This window comes from Budorcas taxicolor, chromosome 15 (assembly GCF_023091745.1).
Source record: "Budorcas taxicolor isolate Tak-1 chromosome 15, Takin1.1, whole genome shotgun sequence".
Classification (NCBI taxonomy): Eukaryota; Metazoa; Chordata; class Mammalia; order Artiodactyla; family Bovidae; genus Budorcas; species Budorcas taxicolor.
This window is the reverse complement of record NC_068924.1, coordinates 41467641-41491188: the sequence shown is the minus strand read 5'-3', so window position 1 is coordinate 41491188 and position 23548 is coordinate 41467641. Positions and strand designations below refer to the sequence as shown.

General features: G+C 47.9%; 1 protein-coding gene across 1 annotated transcript in view; it reads right to left on the bottom strand.

Moving 5' to 3' along the window:
* IRAG1 (inositol 1,4,5-triphosphate receptor associated 1) overlaps positions 1 to 23548 on the bottom strand; it is a 115266-nt gene that overhangs the window by 31172 nt on the left and 60546 nt on the right. The window contains exons 4-11 of the mRNA XM_052652881.1: positions 22296 to 22366; positions 19677 to 19850; positions 18324 to 18401; positions 17592 to 17644; positions 17342 to 17389; positions 15315 to 15932; positions 13404 to 13482; positions 7017 to 7140 (exon numbers count right to left, since the gene is read on the bottom strand). Of these exons, the coding sequence (XP_052508841.1) occupies positions 7017 to 7140; positions 13404 to 13482; positions 15315 to 15932; positions 17342 to 17389; positions 17592 to 17644; positions 18324 to 18401; positions 19677 to 19850; positions 22296 to 22366 (1245 nt within the window). The remainder of the gene's footprint in view (positions 1 to 7016; positions 7141 to 13403; positions 13483 to 15314; positions 15933 to 17341; positions 17390 to 17591; positions 17645 to 18323; positions 18402 to 19676; positions 19851 to 22295; positions 22367 to 23548) is intronic.

The window sequence follows — 23548 nt, the reverse complement described above, 5'->3', positions numbered from 1 at the left end:
ACAAGGGAGAATGTGAGTCAGAGAATGAATGGCAGCAAAGAGTGGCCAAGCTCTTCTCCCTACCCAGGGCCTCCTCTGATGGCTGGAATCAGATCAGGCGAGAAAGTCCCAGCTGGTGCAGAGGGCGTGGTTCCCCCAGCAAGCACCCTCCACTCTGCACGCTCACTCAGCCACCACTCTGGCCGGTGACTACAGCTAGCCCAGCTCAGAAACCTGGACAACGTAAATAACACATGGGCCCTTTCCTGTGCTGGGGAGGGAGGACGAGGAGGGGTCCCACGGGCGTCACAGGACTTGGCAACACAGTGTGCCATCGATAAGGCTCTCAGGAAACACAGCTTCCTCCTTTTGACGGGTGTGGAGGGACCCTGAGAGCAAAGGTAGGGGTCAGCAGTCTCTGCAAGGGGCTGGTTCTCACCCCTGACAAGGGACTATGAGAACCTTCCTGTCAGGATGAGACAACAAGACCCCATGGCCATCCAGTCAGCAGAGTACAGAGCATGAGATAAACAAGTGCAAAGATGTTGGATGCTTGCAATTCTTGCCACAGCCCCATCCGTCAGGCCCTTTCCTCTGGGGGCCAGCCAACAATCTCAACTCTCCTATAGAGCATGCATGTCTTGCTTAAATGGTGCAACAAAACTTATTGAGCTTACCTTTGACTCTTGACTTTGTTTGGACATTATGTGAAAATTACATATTTTCATCAATTATTAACCAAACTTATTTTTCAACCTTGATTACTCATTGGCTGCTTTTCTTTTTGCTATAGAACACATTTTTTTTTTTAAATGTACAAGGCCTTGAGTGCTCACAGAGGTGTTATTTAGGTAAAGAAACTGCATGACAAGGCCAGCTCCCAAAGCAGAGAGCTCTACCTCATGAACTGTCACTGGCAGGCAAGGGGGCAAAGCCATTACCCTCCAAAAAGGTGGTGACGTATGAGGAGACAAGTTTGGGTATCATAGTGTGCCTCAGAATTCAAACTGCCTTAAAAGGCCTTAGAATAAAATCAAGGGCCTCTGTGAACTGTCCCCTACCAGACTCTCGTTCTCAGCCATGAGGGCTGCTTCCTCTTCAAACGCGCTCATCTCATGTGGCCCCAGGGCCTTTGCATTTATGTTCTTCCCTCTTTTTCATTCTCTTACATGTGTAATTCAGTAGTTTTAGTATAGTCATAGAGCTGTACAAACATCATTACAGTCGACCTTAGAACTTTTTAATCACCCCCAAAAGGAACTCTGAACCAGTTAGCAGTCAGTCTCCCAACCCCTATCCTGAGCCCTAGACAACCACTAATCTGCTTTGCCTCTATGGATGTCCCTATCCTGGATATCTCATATAAATGGAGTCATATAACACGTGACTGACTTCTTTCACTTACCATAGTGTTTTCAAAGTTCATCCACCTGGTAGCATATACAAATACTTCATTTTTATGGCTGAATAGTATTCTATTCTATGGATATATCAGATTTTACTTATCTGTTTATTAGCTGATAGGCATTTGGTTTGCTTCCATTTTTAGCTATTATGAAAAATACTTGTTGTTGAATATTCACATTCCAGTTTTTGTGTGGGCACATATTTTCATCTCTGCTGTATATGTAGGACTGGAATTGCTGAGGCATATGATAACCGTATGTTTAACTTTTCGAGGAATTGTTATTCAAAGTGGCTGTACCATTTTACTGAGAATTTCAATTCTTCCACGTCCTCACCAACATTTGCTACTGCCCATGTTTTTTATTGGGCTTCCCTGGTGGCACAGTCGATAAGGAATCGGCCTGCGATGTGAGAGACCTGGGTTCGATTCCTGGGTTGGGAAAATCCCCTGGAGGAGGGCACGGCAACCCACTCCAGTATTCTTTCCTGGAAAATCTCCATGGACAGAGGAGCCTGGAGGTCTGCAGTCCATGGGGTCGCAAAGAGTTGGACATGACTGAGCGACTAAACACAGCACGGCACGTGTTTTCTATTACAACTATTCTAGAGATTTAAAATTATATCTCATTTTAGCCATTTATAATTAATGATAAATCATTCATCTAATGAAGTTATTATTCATGATAAACCATCTGAATTTGCATTTCCCTAATGACTAAAAGGTGAGGAAAGGCAGGCACCTAAAAGATGGCAGAGTAGAAGGACGTGCACTTATCCTCTCCTCTGAGAACTCCAAAATCGCAGCTAACTGCTGAACAGCCATTGACAGGAGAATGTTGGAGCCTACCCAAAAAAGACCCTGCATCCATGGGCAAAGGAGAAGCCTCGAAAAGGGTAGGAGAGGAAAAATCACATTTAGAATCAAAGCCCATACCTTCCAGAGATGCTCGGAGGGCTGAAACAAAACCTTGTGCATGCCAGGACCCAGGGACCCCACAAGAGACTGAGCGAGACTTGCCTTTGAGTGTGTGAGTGCCTCCTCTGGAGGCACAGGTCAGCAGTGGCCTGCAGCGGGGACAGGGACTCTGCCAGCAGCAGACCTGGGAAGCATGTTGTATGAGCCCCACCACAGAGCCACCGAGCAGACAAACCCACAAACTGGAGCAATGACCCCACAAGGGACTGAGCCAGACTTGCCTGAGTGTCCAGGAGTCTCCAGTGGAGGCATGGGTAGACAGTGGCCTTCCGTGGGGTCAGAGGCACTGAATACGAGTCCTGGCATAAGTCCTTTTGAAGGAGGACCCCCAAACATGGTTTGGCCTCAGGCCAAACTACAGGGAGAGAACACAGCCCCACCCGTCAACAGAAAATTGGGTTAAAGATTTACTTCGTATGGCCCTGCCCATCAGAGCAAGACCAGGATTCCCCCACAGCCAGTCCCTACCATCAGAAGTTTCCACAAACCTCTTGTCCTTATCCATCAGAGGGCAGACAGAATGGAAACTACAGTTATAGAAAACTAACCAAACTGATCACTTGGATCACAGCCTTCTCTAACTCAATGAAACTATGAGCCATGAAACTATGTAGGTCCACCCAAGATGGACGGGCCATGGTGCAGAGTTCTGACAAGACGTGGTCCACTGGGGAAGGGAATGGCCAGCCAACTTCAGTGTTCTTCCCTTGAGAACCCCATTAACATCGTGAAACATCAAATAAGCTAAACGTCAAATACGTGTCACTGAAAGATGAACTCCCCAGGCTGGTGGGTGCCCAATATGCTACTGGAGAAGAGTGGAGAAATAACTCCAGAAAGAATGAAGAGGCTGAGCCAAAGCAAAAACACCACCAAGCTGTGGTTGTGACTGGTGATGGAAGCAAAGTCAGATACTGTAAGGAACAATATTACATAGGAACCTGGAATGTTAGGTCCATGAATCAAGGTAAATTGGAAGTGGTCAAACAGGAGATGGCAAGAGTGAGCATCAATATTTTAGGAATTAGTGGACTAAAATGGACTGAAATGGGCAAATTTAATTCAGAAGATCATTTTATCTACTACCGTGGGCAAGAATCCCTTGGAAGAAATGGAGTAGCCCTCATAGTCAACAGAAGAGTCCGAAATGCAGTACTTGGGTACAGTCTCAAAAATGACAGAATCATCTCTGTTTCCACGGCAAACCTTTCAATATCACAGTGATCCAAGCCTATGCCCCAACCACTAATGCTGAAGAAGCTGAAGTTCGAAGGTTCTATGAAGACCTACAAGACCTTCTAGAACTAACACCAGAAAAAAGATGTCCTTTTTATTATAGAGGATTGGCATGCAAAAGTAGGAGGTCAAGAGGTACCTGGAATAACAGGAAAGTTTGGCCTTGGAGTACAAAACGAAGCAAGGCAAAGGCTGACAGAGATTTGCCTGATCATAGCAAACACCCTCTTCCAACAACACAAGAGATGACTCTACACGTGGACATCACCAGATGGTCAATACCGAAATCAGATTGATTCTATTCTCTGTAACCAAAGATGGAGAAGCTCTCTACAGTCAGCAAAAACAAGACCAGGAGCTGACTGTGGCTCAGATCATGATCTCCTTATTGCAAAATTCAGACTTAAACTGAAGAAAGTACAGAAAACCAGTAGACCATTCAGGTATGACCTAAATCAAATCCCTGCAATTATACAGTGGAAGCAACAAATAGATTCAAGGGTTTAGATCTGATACATAGAGTGCCTGAAGAACTATGGACCAAGGTTCAGAACACTGTACAGGAGGTGGTAATCAAAACCATCCCCAAGAAGAAGTGCAAAAACACAAAATCATTGTCTGAGGAGGCCTTACAAGTAGCTGAGAAAAGAAGAGAAGCAAAAGGCAAGGGAGAAAAGGAAAGATAGATCCATCTGAATGCAGAGTTCCAAAGAATAGCAAGGAGAGATAAGAAAGCCTTCCTCAGTGATCAATGCAAAGAAATAGAGGACAACAATAGAATGGGAAAGACTAGAGATCTCTTCAAGAAAATTAGAGATACCAGGGGAACATTTTATGTAAAGATGGGCACAGTAAAGGACAGAAACGGTATGGACCTAACAGAAGCAGAAGATATTGAGAACAGGTGGCAAGAATACACTGAAGACCTATACAAAAAAGATCTTAATGACCCAGATAACCACGATGGTGTGATCACTCACCTAGAACCAGACATCCTGGAATGTGACATCAAGTGGGCCTTAGGGAGCATCACTACAAAGAAAGCTAGTGGAGGTGATGGTCCAGCTAAGCTATTTCAAATCCTCAGAGATGATGGTGTGAAAGTGCTGCACTCAATATGCCAGCGAATTTGGAAAACTCAGCAGTGGCCACAGGACTGGAAAAGGTCAGTTTTCATTCCAATCCCAAAGAAAGGCAATGCCAAAGAATGCTCAAACTACTGCACAGTTGCACTCATCTCACACGTTAGCAAAGTAATGCTCAAAATTCTCCAAGCCAGGCTTCAACAGTACTTGAGTTGAGAACTTTCAGGTGTTCAAGTTGGATTTAGTAAAGGCAGAGGAACCAGAGATCAAATTGCCAACATATATTGGATCATAGAAAAAGCAAGAGAATTTCAGAAAATCATCTACCTCTGCTTCATTAACTATACTAAAACCTTTGACTGTATGGATCACAGCAAACTGTGGAAAATTCTTCAAGAGATGGGAATACCAGACCACCTTTCCTGCCTCCTTGACCTATGTGCAGGTCAAGAAGCAACAGTTAGAATCAGAACATGGAACAATGGACTGGTTCCAAATTGGGAAAGGAGCACGTCAAGGCTGTATATTGTCACCCTACTTATTGAACTTATCTGCAGAGTAAATCATGCGATATGCCAGATTGGATAAAGCACAAGCTGAAATCAAGACTGCTGGGAGAAATAGCAACAACCTCAGACAATGCAGATGATACCAGCCTTATGGCAGAAAGCGAAGAGGAACTAAAAAGGCTCTTGATGAAAGTGAAAGAGGAGAGTGGAAAAGCTGGCTTAAAACTCAACATTCAGAAAACCAAGGTCATGGCATCTGGTCCCATCACTTCATGGCAAATAGATGGGGAAACAGTGGAAAGAGTGAGAGACTATTTTCTTGGTCTCCAGAATCACTGCAGATGGTGACTGCAGCCATGAAATTAAAAGATGCTTGCTCCCTGGAAGAAAAGCTATGACAAACCTAGACAGCATATTAAAAAGCAGAGGCATTACTTTACCAACAAAGGTCCATCTAGTCGAGGCTATTTTTTTTTCCAGTAGTCATGTACGGATGTGAGAGTTGGACCATAAAGAAAGCCGAATGCCGAAGAATTGATGCTTTTGAACTGTGGTGTTGGAGAAGACTCTTGAGAGTCCCTTGGACAGCAAGGAGATCCAACCAGTCCATCCTAAAGGAAATCAGTCCTGAATATTCATTGGAAGGACTGATGCTGAAGCTCCAATATTTTGGTCACTTGATGCAAAGAGCTGACTCATTTGAAAAGACCCTGAAGCTGGGAAAGATTGAAGGCAGGAGGAGAAGGGGACGACAGAGGATGTGATGGTTGGATGGCATCATCAACTCGATGGACATGAGTTTGAGCAAGCTCCGGGAGTTAGTGATGGACAGGGAGGCCTGGTGTGCTGCAGTCCATGCGATCACAGAGTCAGACGTGACTAAGCGACTGAGCTGAAAGACTAATGATGCCGAGCATATTTTCATGTGTTCATTGACCCCTCATACACATTCTTTGAAGAAATGCCTATTTAAATCTTTTGGCCACCTAAAGATATTAGTTGTCAATACTACTCAGCCATAAAAAATGAAATTGAAATTTTGCCATTTGCAGCAACATGGATGGACTTGGAGGGCATTATGCTAGGTAAAATACGCCAGACAGAGAAAGACAAATATTGTATGATCTCACTTTTGTGGAATCTGAAAAAATACAGCAAGCTAGTAAATATAACAGAAAAGAAACAGACTTACAGATATAGGTTACCAGTGGGGAGAAGGAAAGAGGAGGGAAGAAGGGCAATATAGGAATAGGGGATTAAGAGGTACAAACTATAGTAAAAAAAAAAAAAAAAAAAGGCTGTAAATATATAGTGTACAAAAACAGGGAATATAGTCAGTATTTTATGATGACTATAAATGGCATACAACCTTTTAAAATTGTGAGTCATTATATTGCATATATGTAACATATAATATTGTACAACTATTTCAATAAAAAATTTAAAATTATTTTTAAAATTTAACAAATGTTGTGTTATTGAATTATAAGTTCTTTATATGTTATAGAAAGAAGCCCCTTATCATATACGTGCTTTGCAAATATTTCCTCCTGTTCTGAGGGTTGTCTCTTCACCTTCTCGATGGCACTGTTTGGATTACAAAAAGAATGTTCGCTTATGAACCTTACCTGCTCTCTGAGTTGGAACCACCTCACCAGGCCCTTTATTATTCTGTTTGTTTTGGGTACATTAGCCCTGCCTGGACTATTGGACTTTGACATTTCTGGGGTCAAAACTCAAGTCTGGTGCTCTTGTGTTCCATCCAGAATCGAACACAGAGGCCACCCAGTGTGGGCTCTTGTGCAGCCCATGCCCTGATTTTACCTTCCAGGGAGGGACTTGTGGACCCGCAGTTTGCGAAGCAGCACATCAGAAATATTGGGCATGACATCCAGCCCGCCCTTTGACTCTTCTTCCTCAATAGTTGAGGAGAGTTCAGAAGGGTGTCCTGGAAGAACAGAAAAAAGTATTTAACTTCTAAAACGTCTGTTTGAAATCACAGTAATATTCTTGGCAATTTGTTTCAGGGGGTAAGGAAGAACTTTAACATTTATTAGAACCTGGTTATATGCCAGGGGCTTTATAATTGTTATTTTATCCTTACAATAACCCAATGAGCTAGACTTTAATCATCCCATTTTACAGGAGGGTAAACCAAGACTCAGCAAGATTAATATTGTGCTGGCCAAAAAGTTCATTTGGGTATATCCAAACAAACCCTTTGGCCAACCTAGTAACTTGCTTATGGTCACAGAACTGGTAAATGGCATGGACTACAAACAGTTCTATCTGCTCCAAGTTCTCTGTTCTTCCCACTGCTCCCCACAGTACCAAGCAGTCTCTTTTGTCTGGGGTCTGAGATTGGTTTTTGGCAATTGGAAGCTGGTTGGTCTGTAATGTTTAGAAAAGTCCCCTCTCTTTGGCAGGCTTCTCAGGAGGCTGACTGCCCAACTAATCTTCCTCAAGTGAATTCCATCATCTGTGTCCCACTTAGAAATAAGCATTTGCTTCCATATTCCCACAGACAGGAGTAGAAACAGGGTTTTTCCAGAGTAAGGCTAAGGTCATTAGATCCTTGATCTTTTGTGGATCTCTGAAATAGTTGCCTCGAGTTAGTTGTCCTGAGTTGTCTCAGGACCAATAAAAAGCTTCCCCCCCCCCCCCAAATATCTCCTAAACCTTTCCTTGGTCTATGCTCTGAAGGCAGAAATAACAAGCTAAGTGTTCTCTTTCCCACAAATTTTTCTCATGTTCACAGACAGCTCCAAAGCTTCCTTTCTCCATTTTCCCAACTGTTCAATGTGGCCTCTAGACACATCCCATGGCCCCACATTCTGGCTGTTGCTACCCCAGAGGCTCCAATGTGCTCCATCAAACTCTTATCTCTGGAGCATGTTGGCAATGTCCTTTGCATTGACCTCAGTTATTCATTTGGCATAGACTTGCTGTGCCCTACGGGCTCATAGCACACTTCGAATTAAAAGTCTCAAATCTCTTTAACTTGAGCTAAATCAAATATCTATGTCTCATACAATGCTTACTTTCCATTGCAGGACTTTATAGTTATCCATCTGTTACCATCTTTCATGGATTTGGGCCCAGCAGATTTCCAGAACTATAGTCAAGGCCTGAGATCAGGACTATGGGCAAGGTTGTGGTAGCCATCTAAATGGAGCTAAGATTGGGAATCATGAATCAGAAGCCTCCTCAACCGAGATCACGTGGTGAGATGACTAGGTATACTTTGGCTCTAGGTGAAGAATGTTTACATACTTAGATCTTTCCAACAACTGAACAGCGTTGATGATGTTCCTGGCCCTCAAGGCATCCAACAAAGTCTGGAGAATCATCTGTCAGAGCCAGGGCAGCCAGCAATCCCTCTTGGGATCTGAGATTCTACTCCTATCAGGTAGCTACTTCTCTTAGCTACCCGTCACCTCTTGAGTTCTGCCCTGGCACTTGCTGCTCTCTGACATTTCCATGTGACAGAGGCCTCACTCTGCCTTTACGTATCCCCACTGCACCCAGCAGAGAGATAATGAAGAAGTGGGCTCCTGAGAAATCTGCAGGATTGACAGAGCTATACAAGACCTAATAATCATAGGGAAGTCATATGAGGGGATTTTTGCCTGGAAAAGTCCCCTAGGTAGAACCCCACCCATTAAAATGGCTGTCTTAAGAGTGATCCCATGGGATTTCCCTGGTAGTCCGGTGGCTAAGACTCTGGGTTTCCAATGCAGGGGTCCCAGGTTCAATCCCTGATCAGGGAAAGAGACCCCACACGCGTCAACTAAAGATCTCACATGCCACAATGAAGATCTAAAATCCTGCATGCTGCAACTAAGAACAGGCACAGCCAAATAAATAAGTAAATATCGTTTTTAAAAATGGTGATCCTAGAACTAGTGGCTCTCAGAACCAGCCACCCTCCTGATTGCAACCAAATTGACAACAAAGCCAGCAAAAAACTTTAAAGTCAACTAAAAATATATCACAACTCTCAAATACAGGAAATGATAACAATCTTTAAAAATAATGGCCAGAGAAAAAATTTCCTAGAAATAAATGTAGAGCTCCCAACCTTGTTAACCCTTTCTTCCTCCCCTCAAAGAATCAGTCCTGAGAGGAAGACGTCAGAGGTAACGGTAAGGTTGTGATAAACTTTTGTAGTCACTTTTGTGACTGCAGAGCCAGAAGAGAACAGGACCAAGGGATGAGTGGGCAGATGCAGAGGTGTTCAGAAAGTTTCTCTGCAGTAGAAAGATCTCCGCCCCACCAAACAACACTCCAACAAGATGAAAAATGGCCTGTGCGGCTGTTTGTTTTTCATACTGAGGACGAGAGGAAAAAAAAGGAAAAGCAGAATGATAGCATGGTATTCTACCAGAGCTGATAATCTCAAACAATATAAAGGGATTTACCAGAAAGGAAGATACATGTGAAAATAAATCAAACAAGTCCCTCTGGTGGAGTGAGTGGCAGAAGACACATGGAAAACCCCAGCTGAAAACTGACCCACCCATCCTGCACTTCGGAGAAATAGCAGAGTGACCAAACTCTCTGAATTTTGTCTGTCTTTTCCTTCCTTTCTCTGGCAGAAGAGTGAGAGTGGCTGCTGGCAATGGATGCGTCAAGTGTGGGAAATAAACACCCGGGCAGATTGTCCCTATAATTCTACCCTGAATTGGTGAAATAATCTATGCCTTACTACTGCCCACCCAAGGGAATAAGATATACCCTCACTTCAGTGTAATAAATTCAAGTGCTATGGTACAAAGTTATAGAAAAAGAGCAGAAACCAACCCACAACCACCACTACCCACAGCTCCATCTGAACTTCCTCTTTTCCCCATTCTCCAGGCAGTGACCAAGCAGACACGAAATACCCAGTCCTCAACTAAGCACTGCCAGGAGGACAGAGATCTCAGAAAAGGTAGGAAGAAGCCAATGAAAATTGATCTACACAATATATCTAGGTCAAGAGAAACTTCAAGTAGAAATGTTCTTATCAAAAATAAATTACATGAAAACAAATGTCATGGCAACCATACAAAAATAGTCAAAAGAGGAAGGAAAGTAGGGAGGAAGGTGTAAAGGAAAGAAGAAAGGAAACATGCAGGACGCAGATGTCAGGATGGAAATAGAGATGCAAGAAGCGCATCAAAAATGCATTTTTGTGTAAAGTGTGTGCCACAAGTGCTTTGACTCAGGAGAAATTAGAACCCCCCCCCCCAAAATGAAAAAAAAGAGTCAGAGGTGAAATTAGAGGATAGCATAAAAATGGAAGAAGATTACAATATAAGAAAATAAACTGAAGACCAAAAATAATGAAGCAAAGCAAAAAAATTCTAAAAATATAGATCTAACCAATATGTTGGCAATATGAAGAAATAAAAACAAAGCTGAGTTAGTGGAGGAAACTGAGATGAGCACAAGGAATAAACAAGGAAAGAAAGATTAAAGTATTGAGAGGTAGAATAATGGACCTACAGTGGAGACACTGCTGAGATATTTCCAGATTAAGGTGGCTCTGAAGTAGGGAGAAAACAAAAGGAACAAAGAGTAGAGTCAAAGGCATGAGAGAAGAAAAAATTTCCTCCATGGATTGAAAAGCCAAATTTTCAGACTGAAAAAGCACACCGCTACAGAAAAAAATACGTGTACATATAATCTTATTCTTTCTGTGTATGTAGATACATCTTATATAGATCTGTAGCTATATATCTTCTCCAACTACCCTCCCAGAAAGAGTAAGCCACCTACAGGGAAAGGTGAGGATTGAGAGGTGCTGTAGATAAGCTGGTCTTAGACTTCTTGGCAACACTGAATGCAGTGTAGCATTTATAAAGCTCTGGGGAAAAGAGAGGTCCAGAATGTATAACCATCCAAGCTCTCTTTCAGGGGACTTCCTTCCCTGGTGGCTCAGTGGTAAAGATCCACCTGCCAATGCAGGAAGGCGTGTTCAGTCTCTGGGTCGGGAAGATCCCCTGGAGAAGGGAAATGACAGCCCACTCCAGTATTCTTGCCTGGGAAATTTCATGGACAGAGGAGCCTGGGGGGCTACAGTCCATGGGGTCACAAAGAGTTGGACATGAGTTAGTGCCTAAATAGACAACAGCAACAGTACCTCAATGATATTTTAGAAGTGTTTATATTTCTTGTTACTTCATGGCTTAGATAATCATACACTGCATTCTTTTTAAATGTATATCAAAGACTGGTTCTGGGCCCTTGATTCTGTTTTATTCTGATAAGTACTGTACCACTTTAATTACTTCTGCCTTATAATATGTTCTAAGTGTATAGTCAGTTACTTCTCCCCCCTTGCTGTTTTTTTTTAAGAGTGTTCATTATATTTTAGATATAAAGATTCAGTGAGAATTAATAGAAAGAGCAACTAGAGAAGAATTCAGGAAACTGGACTTCATGGCCAAATACCACTTAATAGTGTCTGGTGTCTTTCAATGTGTCTGGTGTCTTTCAATGTGTCCGGTGTCTTTGCAACCCTATGGACTGTATCCCGCCAGGCTCCTCTGTCCATAGGATTCTCCAGGCAAGAATACTGGAGTGGGTTGCCATGCCCTCCTCCAGGGGATCTTCCCGACCCAGGCATCGAATCTGCATCCCCTCCTGGGCAGGGAGTTTCTTTACCATTGAGTCACCCGGGAAGCCCAATCTTTGAGGTAACAGAATCTTAAATCTTCAGATATGTATATCTTATTAAATAAAACAAAATTCAGAAGTATTAGTAAGATAAATACAAGTATAACTATATATAAACTGCTGGAAAACATATTTGCTACCCCAATTAGGGAGAAACAATTGGGCTTCCCTGGTGGCTCAGATAGTAAAGAATCCACTTGCAATGTAGGAGACCTGAGTTTGATCCCTGGGTCAGGAAGATCCCCTGGAGAAGGGAATGGCTACCCACTCCAGTATTCTTGCCTGGAGAATCCCACAGACAGAGTAGTCTGGTGGGCTATAGTCCATGGACTTGCAAAGAATTGGACACAACTGAATGACTAACACATATACACCGGAGAGAATAAAAAGTTGTTGCTTTTAAAGAATTTATGTGGTTGTGGGTAAAATTTCAAGATAAATCTTTTCCTAGGGTTTTAGATCTGCTTTAATAAAGAAGTTAGAAATTAAAAGTAGAGATTATATCATATTTTTTCCAAAGATCTCATCGAAAGATGATTTTTTTAAAATTAGTTCTTTTAAAAATTACTGGATATTTTACTTCTGTGAATCTTCTTGTCAATGCTGAATAGGTAGGTGTTAGTTATTATACGTCAGACTGTGTGCTAAGTTGCTTCAATCGTGTCCGACTCTTTGCAACCCCGTGGGCTGTAGCCTGCCAGGCTCCTCTGTCCGCGAGATTTCCCAGACAAGGACACTGGAGTGTATTGCCATGCCCTTCCCCAGGGGTCTTCCTGACCCAGGGATTGAATCCATGTCTCTTACGCCTCCTGTATTGGCAGGGAGGTTCCTTACCACTAGCGCCACCTGGGAAACCCCTATGTCAGACTGGGGGCTTCCAACACGGTTGGTGGCACCATGGACATGAACACACAGCAATCCTCAAGCAGAAGGCTTCTGTGCTGAGAATGACTGAATGAGCCATCAGCCGTCCGGAGAGGTAAGTCAGGAGAGGGAGCTTGGGGTGGAGGGGAGGAAAGACCCCTCCCTCCCTAGTCTTCCTTTCTGAAGACAAGTCTGGCAAGAGGGTGGGTGGGGCCTTGCAGTCCCCAGGCAGGAGGGGCTGGGGTCTGGACTCTGTGGTGACTGCAGATTAGAAAGCAAGTGATGACTCTAATGTCTCAAAAAGAGGAACTGTTCTAGTTGGTGACATCCTGGGTGTGAGAGGAAAAGGAAAAGGAAGCATCAAAAGTTCAGGCCTGGGTCACGGTTCCAGACCCACTAGGTGCTAATGAGACTCAGGGAGGACTGGCAGGATCTGGAACAGGGGCTGGTTGGAAGGAGGCAGGTTTAGAGGTTCTTTGAGGGAGCAGGAAACACCATCTGATTCATTCATTCACCCATCTGCAAATATTTAGCAAGGGCCTGCTCGGCATCCGGCCCACACTGGCCACTGGGACAGACAAAGGCCCTGACAGGAAGTGCAGTGTTTACACGTTCAGCTTCTTTGATCTGGAGAAAATGAACCCAGCCCTAGCCTGAGGAGAGTGTCTCTTCAATCCCACCTACCTTTTTCCTGCTCGGCCGCTTCACTAAGTTCTGGAAGCTTGAGCCCCACTAAGTTCTGATTTCTCAGCAGGATGTGCTCCTTTTTAGGGAAAGAAAGACAGCATTTCAGACGGTGACCTCAGGCTGGACCCCTCCCGCTCTATGCTCTGTGCCTGCTCGGTCTCACGGAGCAGACCCTGGGAACATGGGTAGTCAGGACACATGCGGGGCAGTAGGAAGACTGCTTCCCTCCCGGCCTGTGAAGGTGCTAGAAACCCCAGCTTCAGCACCCCTTTCCCTGAGTCAGGAATTGTCCTTGGTGTGGCTGCCTTTTAAAATCAGCCTGTGAGCCTCAGGGCGAGAGAGCTGCCAGCCACACAGTGGCTGAAGGCTGAAGGACAAACAGAAGCAGAGCCCGGGGCTCTGGGGAAAGGAAGGTCCCCTGGGTGTATACGGAGCTGCCAAAGATGGAAACAATCTCTGTGATCTCATAGCTGTGCTCTGAGCTGGCTGGAGCCTCCTGCCTTGTTGTTCTTGGGCAGTGAGTGCCCACTTCTGGGACTTGTGTCCTCTCCTGCCCCCAGCTCCTCAGTGGCCTGTGATGGCACCTCTTGAGATGTTAAAACTCTCCAGACAAGTGAGGACTGCCGATTGCCACCCCAAGGCAGCAAGCCAGCAGCCCCTGCTGCTGGGGGCCTCACCAGCGGAGCTGGGGAGAGATGGGGCTGCTGACTCCAGGTATGTCACAGAGGGCCTCACACTTGTACCAAGTCCAAGACCAGCGCCACCAAGAGGAATTACCGGACAGGGCTCCTTGGCCCTGGGACTTGTGCTTTCTAAGAGGGTTTTCAGTGTCCCTGTAGCAGAGGCCACTTGGGCGGTTTGCCTCCTGGATGAAGGAGAGGAAGAGGCCAGCAGAGGGAGCTCTGGCCCAGATGGAAGCCACAGGCCAGCGCCCTTTACCTGTTTCTTTAGCCAGCCGCCCACAACCAAGCAGCTCTCAGGACCCTGGCTTGGGGTAGTGGTGGGGGCTGGGGATGAGGTCAGAGGCAGGGCAGTGGTTAGCGAAATGAGGCTTCCAGATTCTTTCTACTTTGCTGCAGAGAGAAACATGCAGGGGTCTGGGGGTGGCCTGTTGCCTGGGCCTGGCCTCTGATGCCCAGAAGCCCAAGAAGGCAAATGCCTGACCGTTTGGCTTCCTTGGTGTCACTCCACCCTGTGGAGTCCTGGCTGCCTTGGCCTGTGGTCTGGGTTGGCCCTCTGGGGAAGGAGGGCTCAGGTAAGGATTTCTTTTAGTAACCTCTTTTCTTCCTCACATCCAGGGCTCTCTTCCCCCATCTCTGGATGCCCCCCAGTCATTCCCTGGTTAGGGCAGCAGCCTCATGACAGACAGTTGTGTCTGGTTTGATAGCCAGTGAAAGCTGGGGACATGATGGATATTGGAAGAAATTCCAAGAGGGAGTAGCCCTTCCTGGCTGGGAATGTTGGATTTGAGGCCCTTTTTTTAACAAGCACCAGGGAGGAAAACTTGGGGGCATGACGGAAAGAAAAGCCATCCCATCCTTGTCTGTGACAGGGTGCTCCATCAAAGGCTCCTTGCTCATAAGGCATCAGCTCTGGCTGGAGTGGGGAAACACAGTCCAGCACTGAGGGGCCATGTGCCCTTCCATACACCCACTTTCCCCTCAAAATGTGGCTTTGTGTGGCAGCTACTTCCCAACTGACCTCGCCCGAGTGAGCGGGTAAACACCCTCAAAGATGCTATTTACGCCGAGTGCACAGCCCAGCGGGCCTGGCTTATCAGGGTGAAGACATTTAGGGCTCTACAAGGCCCACGTCTGGGCCAGAGCCACCCCAGCTCAGCCCAGCGGTCCTCAGCCCAGGGTAGGGACCTGCATGCACAGCCCACCCCAGGAGGCCCCAGAAACCCACCTCACGAAGCTTGGTCAGTTTCTGCATCCGCACAGGCTGCACTTGTATCTGAAAGTCTTTGAGTCCAGGCGCCTTGGCCAGCTTGCTACCAGCTTTGCCTGTAAAACGCTTCTCTTCCTCAGCCAGTGGCAGCTTGGCAAGCACTTTCTGCAGCCGGGGGCCGGGTTCTTCAGGGCCACTGTCCCAGGACACTCCCCGCAGCAGGGGTGGCCGGGACGTCGGGGGCCACAGCTCAGCTTTGGAGCCAACCTTGGACCCTGTGGGCTCTCCGACTGTACTCTTCCCCTGGGGGGCCTGGGGAGCCACCCCCCCAGGGCCCTGGGTTGGACCTCTGGGCAGAGGGTTGCCCTCCTTGGCTGTCTTTGCCAGTGGCTTTCCCAGCTCGCTCTCCACAGGGCCAGGCTGGGCGCTGTTAAGGGCCATCTTCCCACCACTGCCTGGGCCAGAAGCTGGGCCCTTGGGTATGGCCTCCGGGCACTGGAGGGGATCGAAGTTTTCCTTCTGTTCTATTGCAATTTCTCTGGACTTCTCAACTGTGGGAGAGCGGGGAGTCAGCCTGCCCTGAGACAGTTTCCTCTGGTCATTCTGCTTCCGGTCAGCTAGCCCTTTGAGGACGTTCTGAAAGAGACAAGGTAAATTTGGGACCCCGGAGGCAGGCTGGAGAGAAGAAAGGCGAGTTCGCTTCTGCTGTGGGGTCTCTACCCCACAGACCCTGCTAAGGGGACTGCACGTAGAGGGTGGGCTGGGTAGAAAGGGAGGACTGCAAAGTCACATCTGAGCCAGTAAAGAGAACCTACAAACAAGCCTGAGGTTTGTAAAACAGACAGGACAAGGGCCCTACTTTCAAAACCTGCCAAGAACTTCTCGAGGGTTACGAGCTGCAGAAGACAGTGGAACGGAGGGCAGCATGGGGGCAGTCACAAGTTCTGGCTTTGACTCAACTGCCCCAGATTCTAGCCCTGACTCTGCCTGGCAAGGCCCTTAACTCTTAGGGCCTCAGATTTCCCATCAGATTTGTAAAGAAAGAAAGAAAGTGGAGTCGCTCAGTCGTGTCTGACTCTTTGTGACCCCGTGGACCTTAGCCTACCAGGCTCCTCTGTCCATGGGATTTTCCAGGCAAGAGTACTGGAGTGGGTTGCCATTTCCTTCTCCAGGGGATCTTCCTGACCCAGGGATCGAACCCAGGTCTCACGCATTGTAGACACACGCTTTACCATCTGAGCCACCAGGGAAGTCCTAAACTGCCTGAAATTATATGCAAATGTATATGTGCTGTTCATGGGCTGTATGTATTTCTTCTGGGAAGAGAATCCACAGCTTTCAACAATTTCTCAGAGTTCTATGAACCCAAAGAGGCTATAGATCACTGAATGAGGTGATTCTTGCAAAGCTGATATTTTACTGTTCAGAAGTTCTAAGATTCTATATTCTTTCATTTCCCAGGGAAAGCTGCTTTGTGAGGCGCATGTGGTTCTGTGTGGGTATTTGTGTGGCTGTCCTGTGTGTGCGCTAACACTCTAATAGAGGACTCTATCCCAGACCCAGTTCTATTAATAGATGAGATTATATTCTCTTCTGCTCTTGACACCACCTTGAGCAGTTGACTCTGAGCAGGTGTGGGACTCTTCTTTTGCTCACCAGCCAAGATGAAATTTTCCAGGTGCCCCCCAAGAAGAGCCCCAACTAGGGGCTGGAGCTTCCTTGCAATTTTTATGCAAGCTGACTGGAACAGCAGACTTGCCTGGCTTTTGCTGGGTCCAGCAGTCCCCCGGGTCTCTGGCAGCAGCCTGACTGGGGGTCTAGGGCTATGAGCAGGACCACCACAGAAATCATTCCCACTAAATCCCACCTCCTCACCCCCTTCTCCTCAGAATTCTAGTCAATGCAGGGCAGAGGAAACTTCTAGCCTCCTCAGCCTGGACCTTCTACTCACGCACACCCACTGGCAGGCTGCCCAGGGCCTAGCCTTCTGGAACACTGTGTCTCCCACACTCAAATCATCCCAGTTGGGCAGAGCTCAAACTCACAGACTCGGCAAGGTGAGGTGAAGGGACTTCGGCCTCATCCCCCTTCTGCTGGAGAAAGTAAACACCAGTCAGCCAGCCACGTGAAGAGACCCTATCTCCTGTTGAAACACCCTCAAGGAGACCTTAGGGTGGTGTCGATGCCTCCCCCGCCCAACAGCCCCACCTCCAGGGGGTCACGGGGTGCCTCTCAGGAGCTAAGGGGTAAGAGAAGAGACTAGCTGGCGTAGAAACCCTACAGCAGCCCTATTACCTGTGGCGGTGCTCCGGGCAGAGGGGACGGTGGGCCACTGCACACATCCAAACCTACAATAGTCCAGACGCTGGTGAGTGATGCCCAGCGCCCCCAGACTCTCAGCTGTCCTCCCCAGAAGGCCCTCCCTTAGGTCCCTCAGGCCTGGAGCCCGTGTTTGTTGAATACCCCTCACAATGCTGCTCCGCAGGGAGCCCTCATCTAATCATCACAGAAACCGTGTAAGCAGGCTGGGGCAGAGGGAGAGAAGGCCACACAGCCAAGAGGGTCAGCACTGGGCTCTGAACCCAGATTGCCTGGCCTGAGCCTGAGCTTGCCCTGCACCTCTGACCAGGGCAAGCTGCTCTCCTGGGCACCTCACTCCTTCCCTGGCTGAGCTGCAGTTATGGCTCTGAACGCAGCCTTGTGAAGGGAAGCAGTCAAAATACAAATTGTGGCCCAGAGGCCTTTGCAGTAAGCTCTGAGGTCACCTTTCTCCAAGGCCTCTTTGGACAAGGGGCCCCGGTCACAGCTCGCTCCCACCACCTTGTGTGCCTCCTCACCCTAGGCCAGGCCCACTTCCCCACGCTAGCTTCAAGCCCTGAAAGCAAGCATATCTTCCTCATCTGAGGCCGCCCAGCCAGGCCCCAGGGGAAGGGGCCAAGAGGGGTCCCGACTGGGAAGCCCACAGGATGGAAGCCCTGGAGCCCAGGGAGGAACCAGGGCAGGCGATGTCGGGGGACTGGACCTCACCGGGCGGCGTGGGGACAGTGAGGGAGTTGCTCTGAGAGGACGCAGGAGAAGCTCCGGGGCTGAGGTTTGGCGAAATAGCTGTGGAGACACACAGATTGGCCAGCATTCGTGAAGGCTCAGGACTTCAGTCTGACAAAGACATCCTTTCAGGTTGTCTCACCCTTGGGGTCTGCCTCGTCGGGTTCACAGGCTGATTCTAGACTCTATACAAGGCTCCTGCCACAGCCTAACTCCTCCCTGCCACAACAGAGGGGGCACTAAGGTCACTTAGGGGTGACAGACAGCAATTTGGATCTTACTCCTCGTCTGCCTGGCCTCAACCCAAAGTACCTTCTAGAAACAGAGGGCCTGGCATCACTTGGCAGGTATAGCTCCAAAGGCTGTACATCTTAGGCTTGCCAGGATGGCCCTGATTTTCATTGCACCCCTTGTCTCCTAAGTACATTCAGACTTGTCTAACTGCCCCAAATTTTTGCTCAAGAAAAAAGAGTGGCTTTAGCCAAAGGGTTAACAGGAGGATTTCAGGGTCCAGGAAAATCTTCTAATTCAGAAATTTCATAAAAACACCGAAGACCACCTTCCCTTCCCCTTAGCAGCTAGGATCCTTCGCGGGGTCTCCAGCTGGAGGTCAAGAAGAGGGAGCCCAGTGCCGGCCTCTCCTGACCTTTGCAGAGGAGGTGCCCGTAGAGCAGGGCCTCCTGGGGATGGTGAGATGCCACGCAGACCTGACTTGCAGGGTGGCCTAGGGGTCCGTGCACGCTGGCATCACACAAAGGGTTTCTCTTCTTTCAGGGTTCAGGGACTGGGGAGCCCAGGTCAAGTTCACGGGTATCATATGGGCTAGTATTTCTTGGCAAAGCAGGAGGACACAATGGTAACACATAGTCCCCCTAAACTGAAAGGTAAAAGAGTTTTCTGGGCTGCTAAGCTAAGTCACTTCAGTCGTGTCCGACTCTGTGTGACCCCATAGAGGGCAGTCTACCAGGCTCACCGGTCCCAGGGATTCTCCAGGCAAGAACACTGGAGAGGATTGCCATTTCCTTCTCCAATGCGTGAAAGTGAAAAGGGAAAGTGAAGTCACTCAGTCTTGTCCGACTCTTAGCGACCCCATGGACTGCAGCCCACCAGGCTCCTCCGTCCATGGGATTTTCCAGGCAAGAGTACTGTGGTGGGGTGCCATAGAGTTGGGTATTTCAGAGCTTCTGATGTGGGGCAAGATGCCCTCCCCTCACAGGATCCTCTTCATGAGGCTCAGTCCTCCTGGGGGCAGGCGCATTGAGGGCACTTCTCAGAACCAGGGCTCCTGCTGCGACTGATGCCCGGGCCTCCCTGCCCCTCAGAGGGGCCTCCTACCTGGTGAGGACTCTCCGGGACTGCTCCTGGACTTCCTTCCACGGCGGGTCAGGAACCGCTCGCTCACCGACTTGGCTTCCTCCAGTAGCGCCAGGTTTTTCTTCTTGTCCTCCTCTGAGATGCTGATGTCCGGCAGCTGGTCATTGACCAGGTCAATGACGTGCCCTGCAGGGTCTGCAGAGGCAAGTGAGCGCCAGGTGAGATCCACGGAATCCTTGGTCCCTCAGGGCCTCAGCCCTGCCCCCAACCCCCAGCCCCCAGCCCACGGATGCCGCCCAGAGTGGACTCGGCCAGCCAAACCCTGGCCCAATTCTGGGCCCTGGAGAGGGCTACGTGGGGACAGACAGGCTCCCTCAGCAGGCCTAGCCCCACCGGCCCATGGCTGTGGCATGCCTTCTGTCACAAGTGATCATGAAATCCCCCATGAACCATCAGTAGAGTCTGCTCCCCTAGTGTTCTTCCTTGGGTCTCTGTTCCTTTAACAAGCCAAGGACACAATTTCATGGCCACCTTCCATTGTTTTACCCTCTATTCACATTGTTCACCCCTGTGCTGAGCTAAGTCACTTCAGTGGTGTCCGACTCTGTGACTCGATGGACTGTAGCCCACCAGGCTCCTCTGTCCATGGGATTCTCCAGGCAAGAATGCTGGAGTGGGTTCCCTTGCCCTCCTCCAGGGGATCTCCCTGACCCAGGGATTGAGCCTGTGTCTCTTACGTCTCCTGCATTGGCAGGCGGGTTCTTTACCACTAGCGCCACCTGGGAAGCCCCTCTATCCTTATTCTAGTGAAGTGAAGTTGCTCAGTCGTGTCCAACTCTTTGCAACCCCATGGACTGTAGCCCACCAGGCTCCTCCCTCCATAGGATTCTCCAGGCAAGAGTACTGGAGTGGGTTGCCACTGCCTTCTCCAGGGGATCTTCCTGACCCAGGGATCGAACCTGGGTCTCCTGCATTCCAGGCAGACGCTTTAACCTCTGAGCCACCAGCTGCCCCTTCTCCAGGAGACTTTCCCTGGGTGAGTGGCACCACCTCTCACCCAGCTGCTCAGAAATACGGGAGTCACTCCACACTCTTTCTTCTTTCTCAGTCCACCCAGGTCCCCACAACTCATCATCAAGTAAATGTCCCTGGGACCTGGGCCTCATCTCCATTTTTGCTCATCAGCTGTAACTTACTTGCTCAATTACATCAGCACCTCCCAGGTCCTTTCCACCTCCAGGTTACTTGCACCATCCCATGCTCCATTGCCTGTCAGAATGACCATCCTGAGAGCCTCCTCTGACCATGCAGTTCTCCTGCCTCAGCTCAGCAGGATTCCTCACGGTCCCCAGGGTGACATCAGATGCCCAGCTGGGCCCAGCCGCTCTTCCTGATCCCACACACTCCTTTCCTCCAGCCCCTCCATGGTGAACGGCTCCCGCTGTGCCTCTCCAGCCTCCTTTCCTTCTTCTTCTGGTCAGAGCACCCCAGTCTCTACTGGGTGAAGCTCACTGGAGTCTCAGTCATGTTGGGAAATTAGGAAGGAGCTAAACCCTGATGCCCACCTCGTCTCATGTACCAGTAATGGAACTTGTACCATCCTCAGCCAGCCAACGAGCTCAGTCCCCCTGGGTGGCTGGCTCAGGGATGGCCAGGCGAGGCAATGAGAGGCAATTCTGAGAAAGGTGTTGGGTATATGGGAAAGAGGAACTCTTTTTTCACTGAAGGGGCATAAATTCATAGACATTTATTTGCCCAGAAGAAAACCAACACACAAGAGAGGAGACTTGGGAAAGGAAATGAGATGATTGCTCATGACTCAGCGTGAGCACCTGGGGTTAGCACACCCTGAAAACACAGACCCTGGCTTTTATTTTTATTTTTTGGCATGAGGTTTTGTAAGCTGAGTTTCTATGATGTGAGAGTCCTGATTAATACACACAGCAAAGCATTCAGTTGCTCTGTTAAGGCTCCTGAACCCCACCAATGTTGCTTCTTCCGTCCGGATGACCTTTCCTCCCTCTTGTCCACCTCTCTAAGGCACAACTCAGACACTCTCCCATCTGGAATACCTATCCAGCCTTCCCCGTCTCTAGCCAGAACTGGTCCCCTGCTTGACTCAGTTTCCCTAACACTTCTGTGAAGGACCTTGCCACACAGTGTCTTGATTCTATCTGTTCGCTTGTCAGTCTCCTCACCCACAGTGGCATGCAAGCAGAGACCATGCCTGCATTTGTGTCCTGATGGTCCAGAGCAGGCTCTGAGATACACTGGGGAAGAAGAAGGTGTTTGGGGCAGCCAGCCTTGCAGCTAAGCACACACCTACCTGGATGTGGGCCTTTCTAGCTGGGGGCGGAGGGCCTCACCCAGCCCTTCCGTCTCCCTTTGCCTCATCTTCCTCTGTATGCCCAGGACTTGTCTTTTTACCAAAACAAACTAAAATCAGATATAATATTTCTGGGCTCAAACACAGAGGGCTCATCGATTTTGCCCTGTTGGGCTTCTAGGGACGGACTTATCCGAGACACAGGAGTGGGGAAGAGGCCAAGCTGCCAGACCTCAGTCTTCCTACTCAAACACACCTTCAGTTGGACCTCTACTTCTGGTTGCAGAAATAAGAGAAATCAGCCCAGCCCTTACCCACAGAAGTCAGCGAAGCAGTGGAAACCTTCAAGTGTCGGTGAGAAAGCCTCCTGTGGGGACTGTGGGCTCTGAAAGACAGGACAGAATCACCTTGTTAAGAAAACTGGTCCATGGAGCATGTAAATAGGTGTCTAGATGCTTGCCTATGCTCAAAATTCATCCTAGAGCATGGCTTTCAATCTCATCTAAGCTTGGGACTTGTTAGAAACACACATTCTCAGGCCTCACCCACCAACAGGATCAGAAACTCTGGGGATGGGGTCCCACACTGTGTGATTGACTGAACAATTCCCACCCCCAACAACCAGGTGCTTCTGATGCTCGCTAAACCACTTCCCTGAGGAGATGTAACTTTGTTTATCAGGGCTCAGACTCTGAGCATCTAACTTGCAGAAAACTCATAAAATGTGAATAATTGCCTGGTAGAGATGCAGATGATTTCTGTTGAGGAAAAAGGATTAAAAAAACAAGGTTTCATTGTTCCATGAAACATTAACCTATTTTATATCTAACTTAAGCAATCTTATTCCAGCTTTCTTGTCCTCCTCACTGATTATATTAAGTATGTCCATTTCTTGCATCCTCTTTTGAACCAGCTTTGTATTCCTGTTGGTCCCCCCACCCCGTTAATGAGTTACATAAATCTTTGTCACATAAATCTTTGACACATGCTCATTACCTATCTGTATTAGGGTCATCTTCGTAACTTTTTGGAAATTATACTTAGGCCATCTCATTCTAGCTAGACGAATGCATGAGCTAGTGCTGTGTAAGACTGAGGCAGTGACATCTCTGTGCCTGTGAGCCAGTATTCCTACCACGAGGTCATCTGCCACACAGGCAGAATACTAGTCAAGAATCCACATCGTTCAGGTCTGTTTGCAAATATATGGGCAGATATTATAGGAAACTCCCCTGCTATGATTTGTGCTTTTCTTAAAGGTTCAGTTCAGTTCAGTTCAGTCACTCAGTCGTGTCCAACTCTTTGCGACCCCATGAATTGCAGCACACCAGGCCTCCCTGTCCATCACCAACTCCCGGAGTTCACTCAGACTCACGTTAGCCAAGTACAAAGATCCGAATCCAGGAGAGAAAATAATATGAGGGAAGGGGAGATAATGGGAAAATGCCATGCTCTCTCTCTCATGTTGAAAAACCGTTTGATTTTATTTCATCAATAAAATCATCAAGAAAGAAGAAAAGATTTATTGAAAAAAAAATAGAGTTGTCTAATCCCACATGCTAGGAAA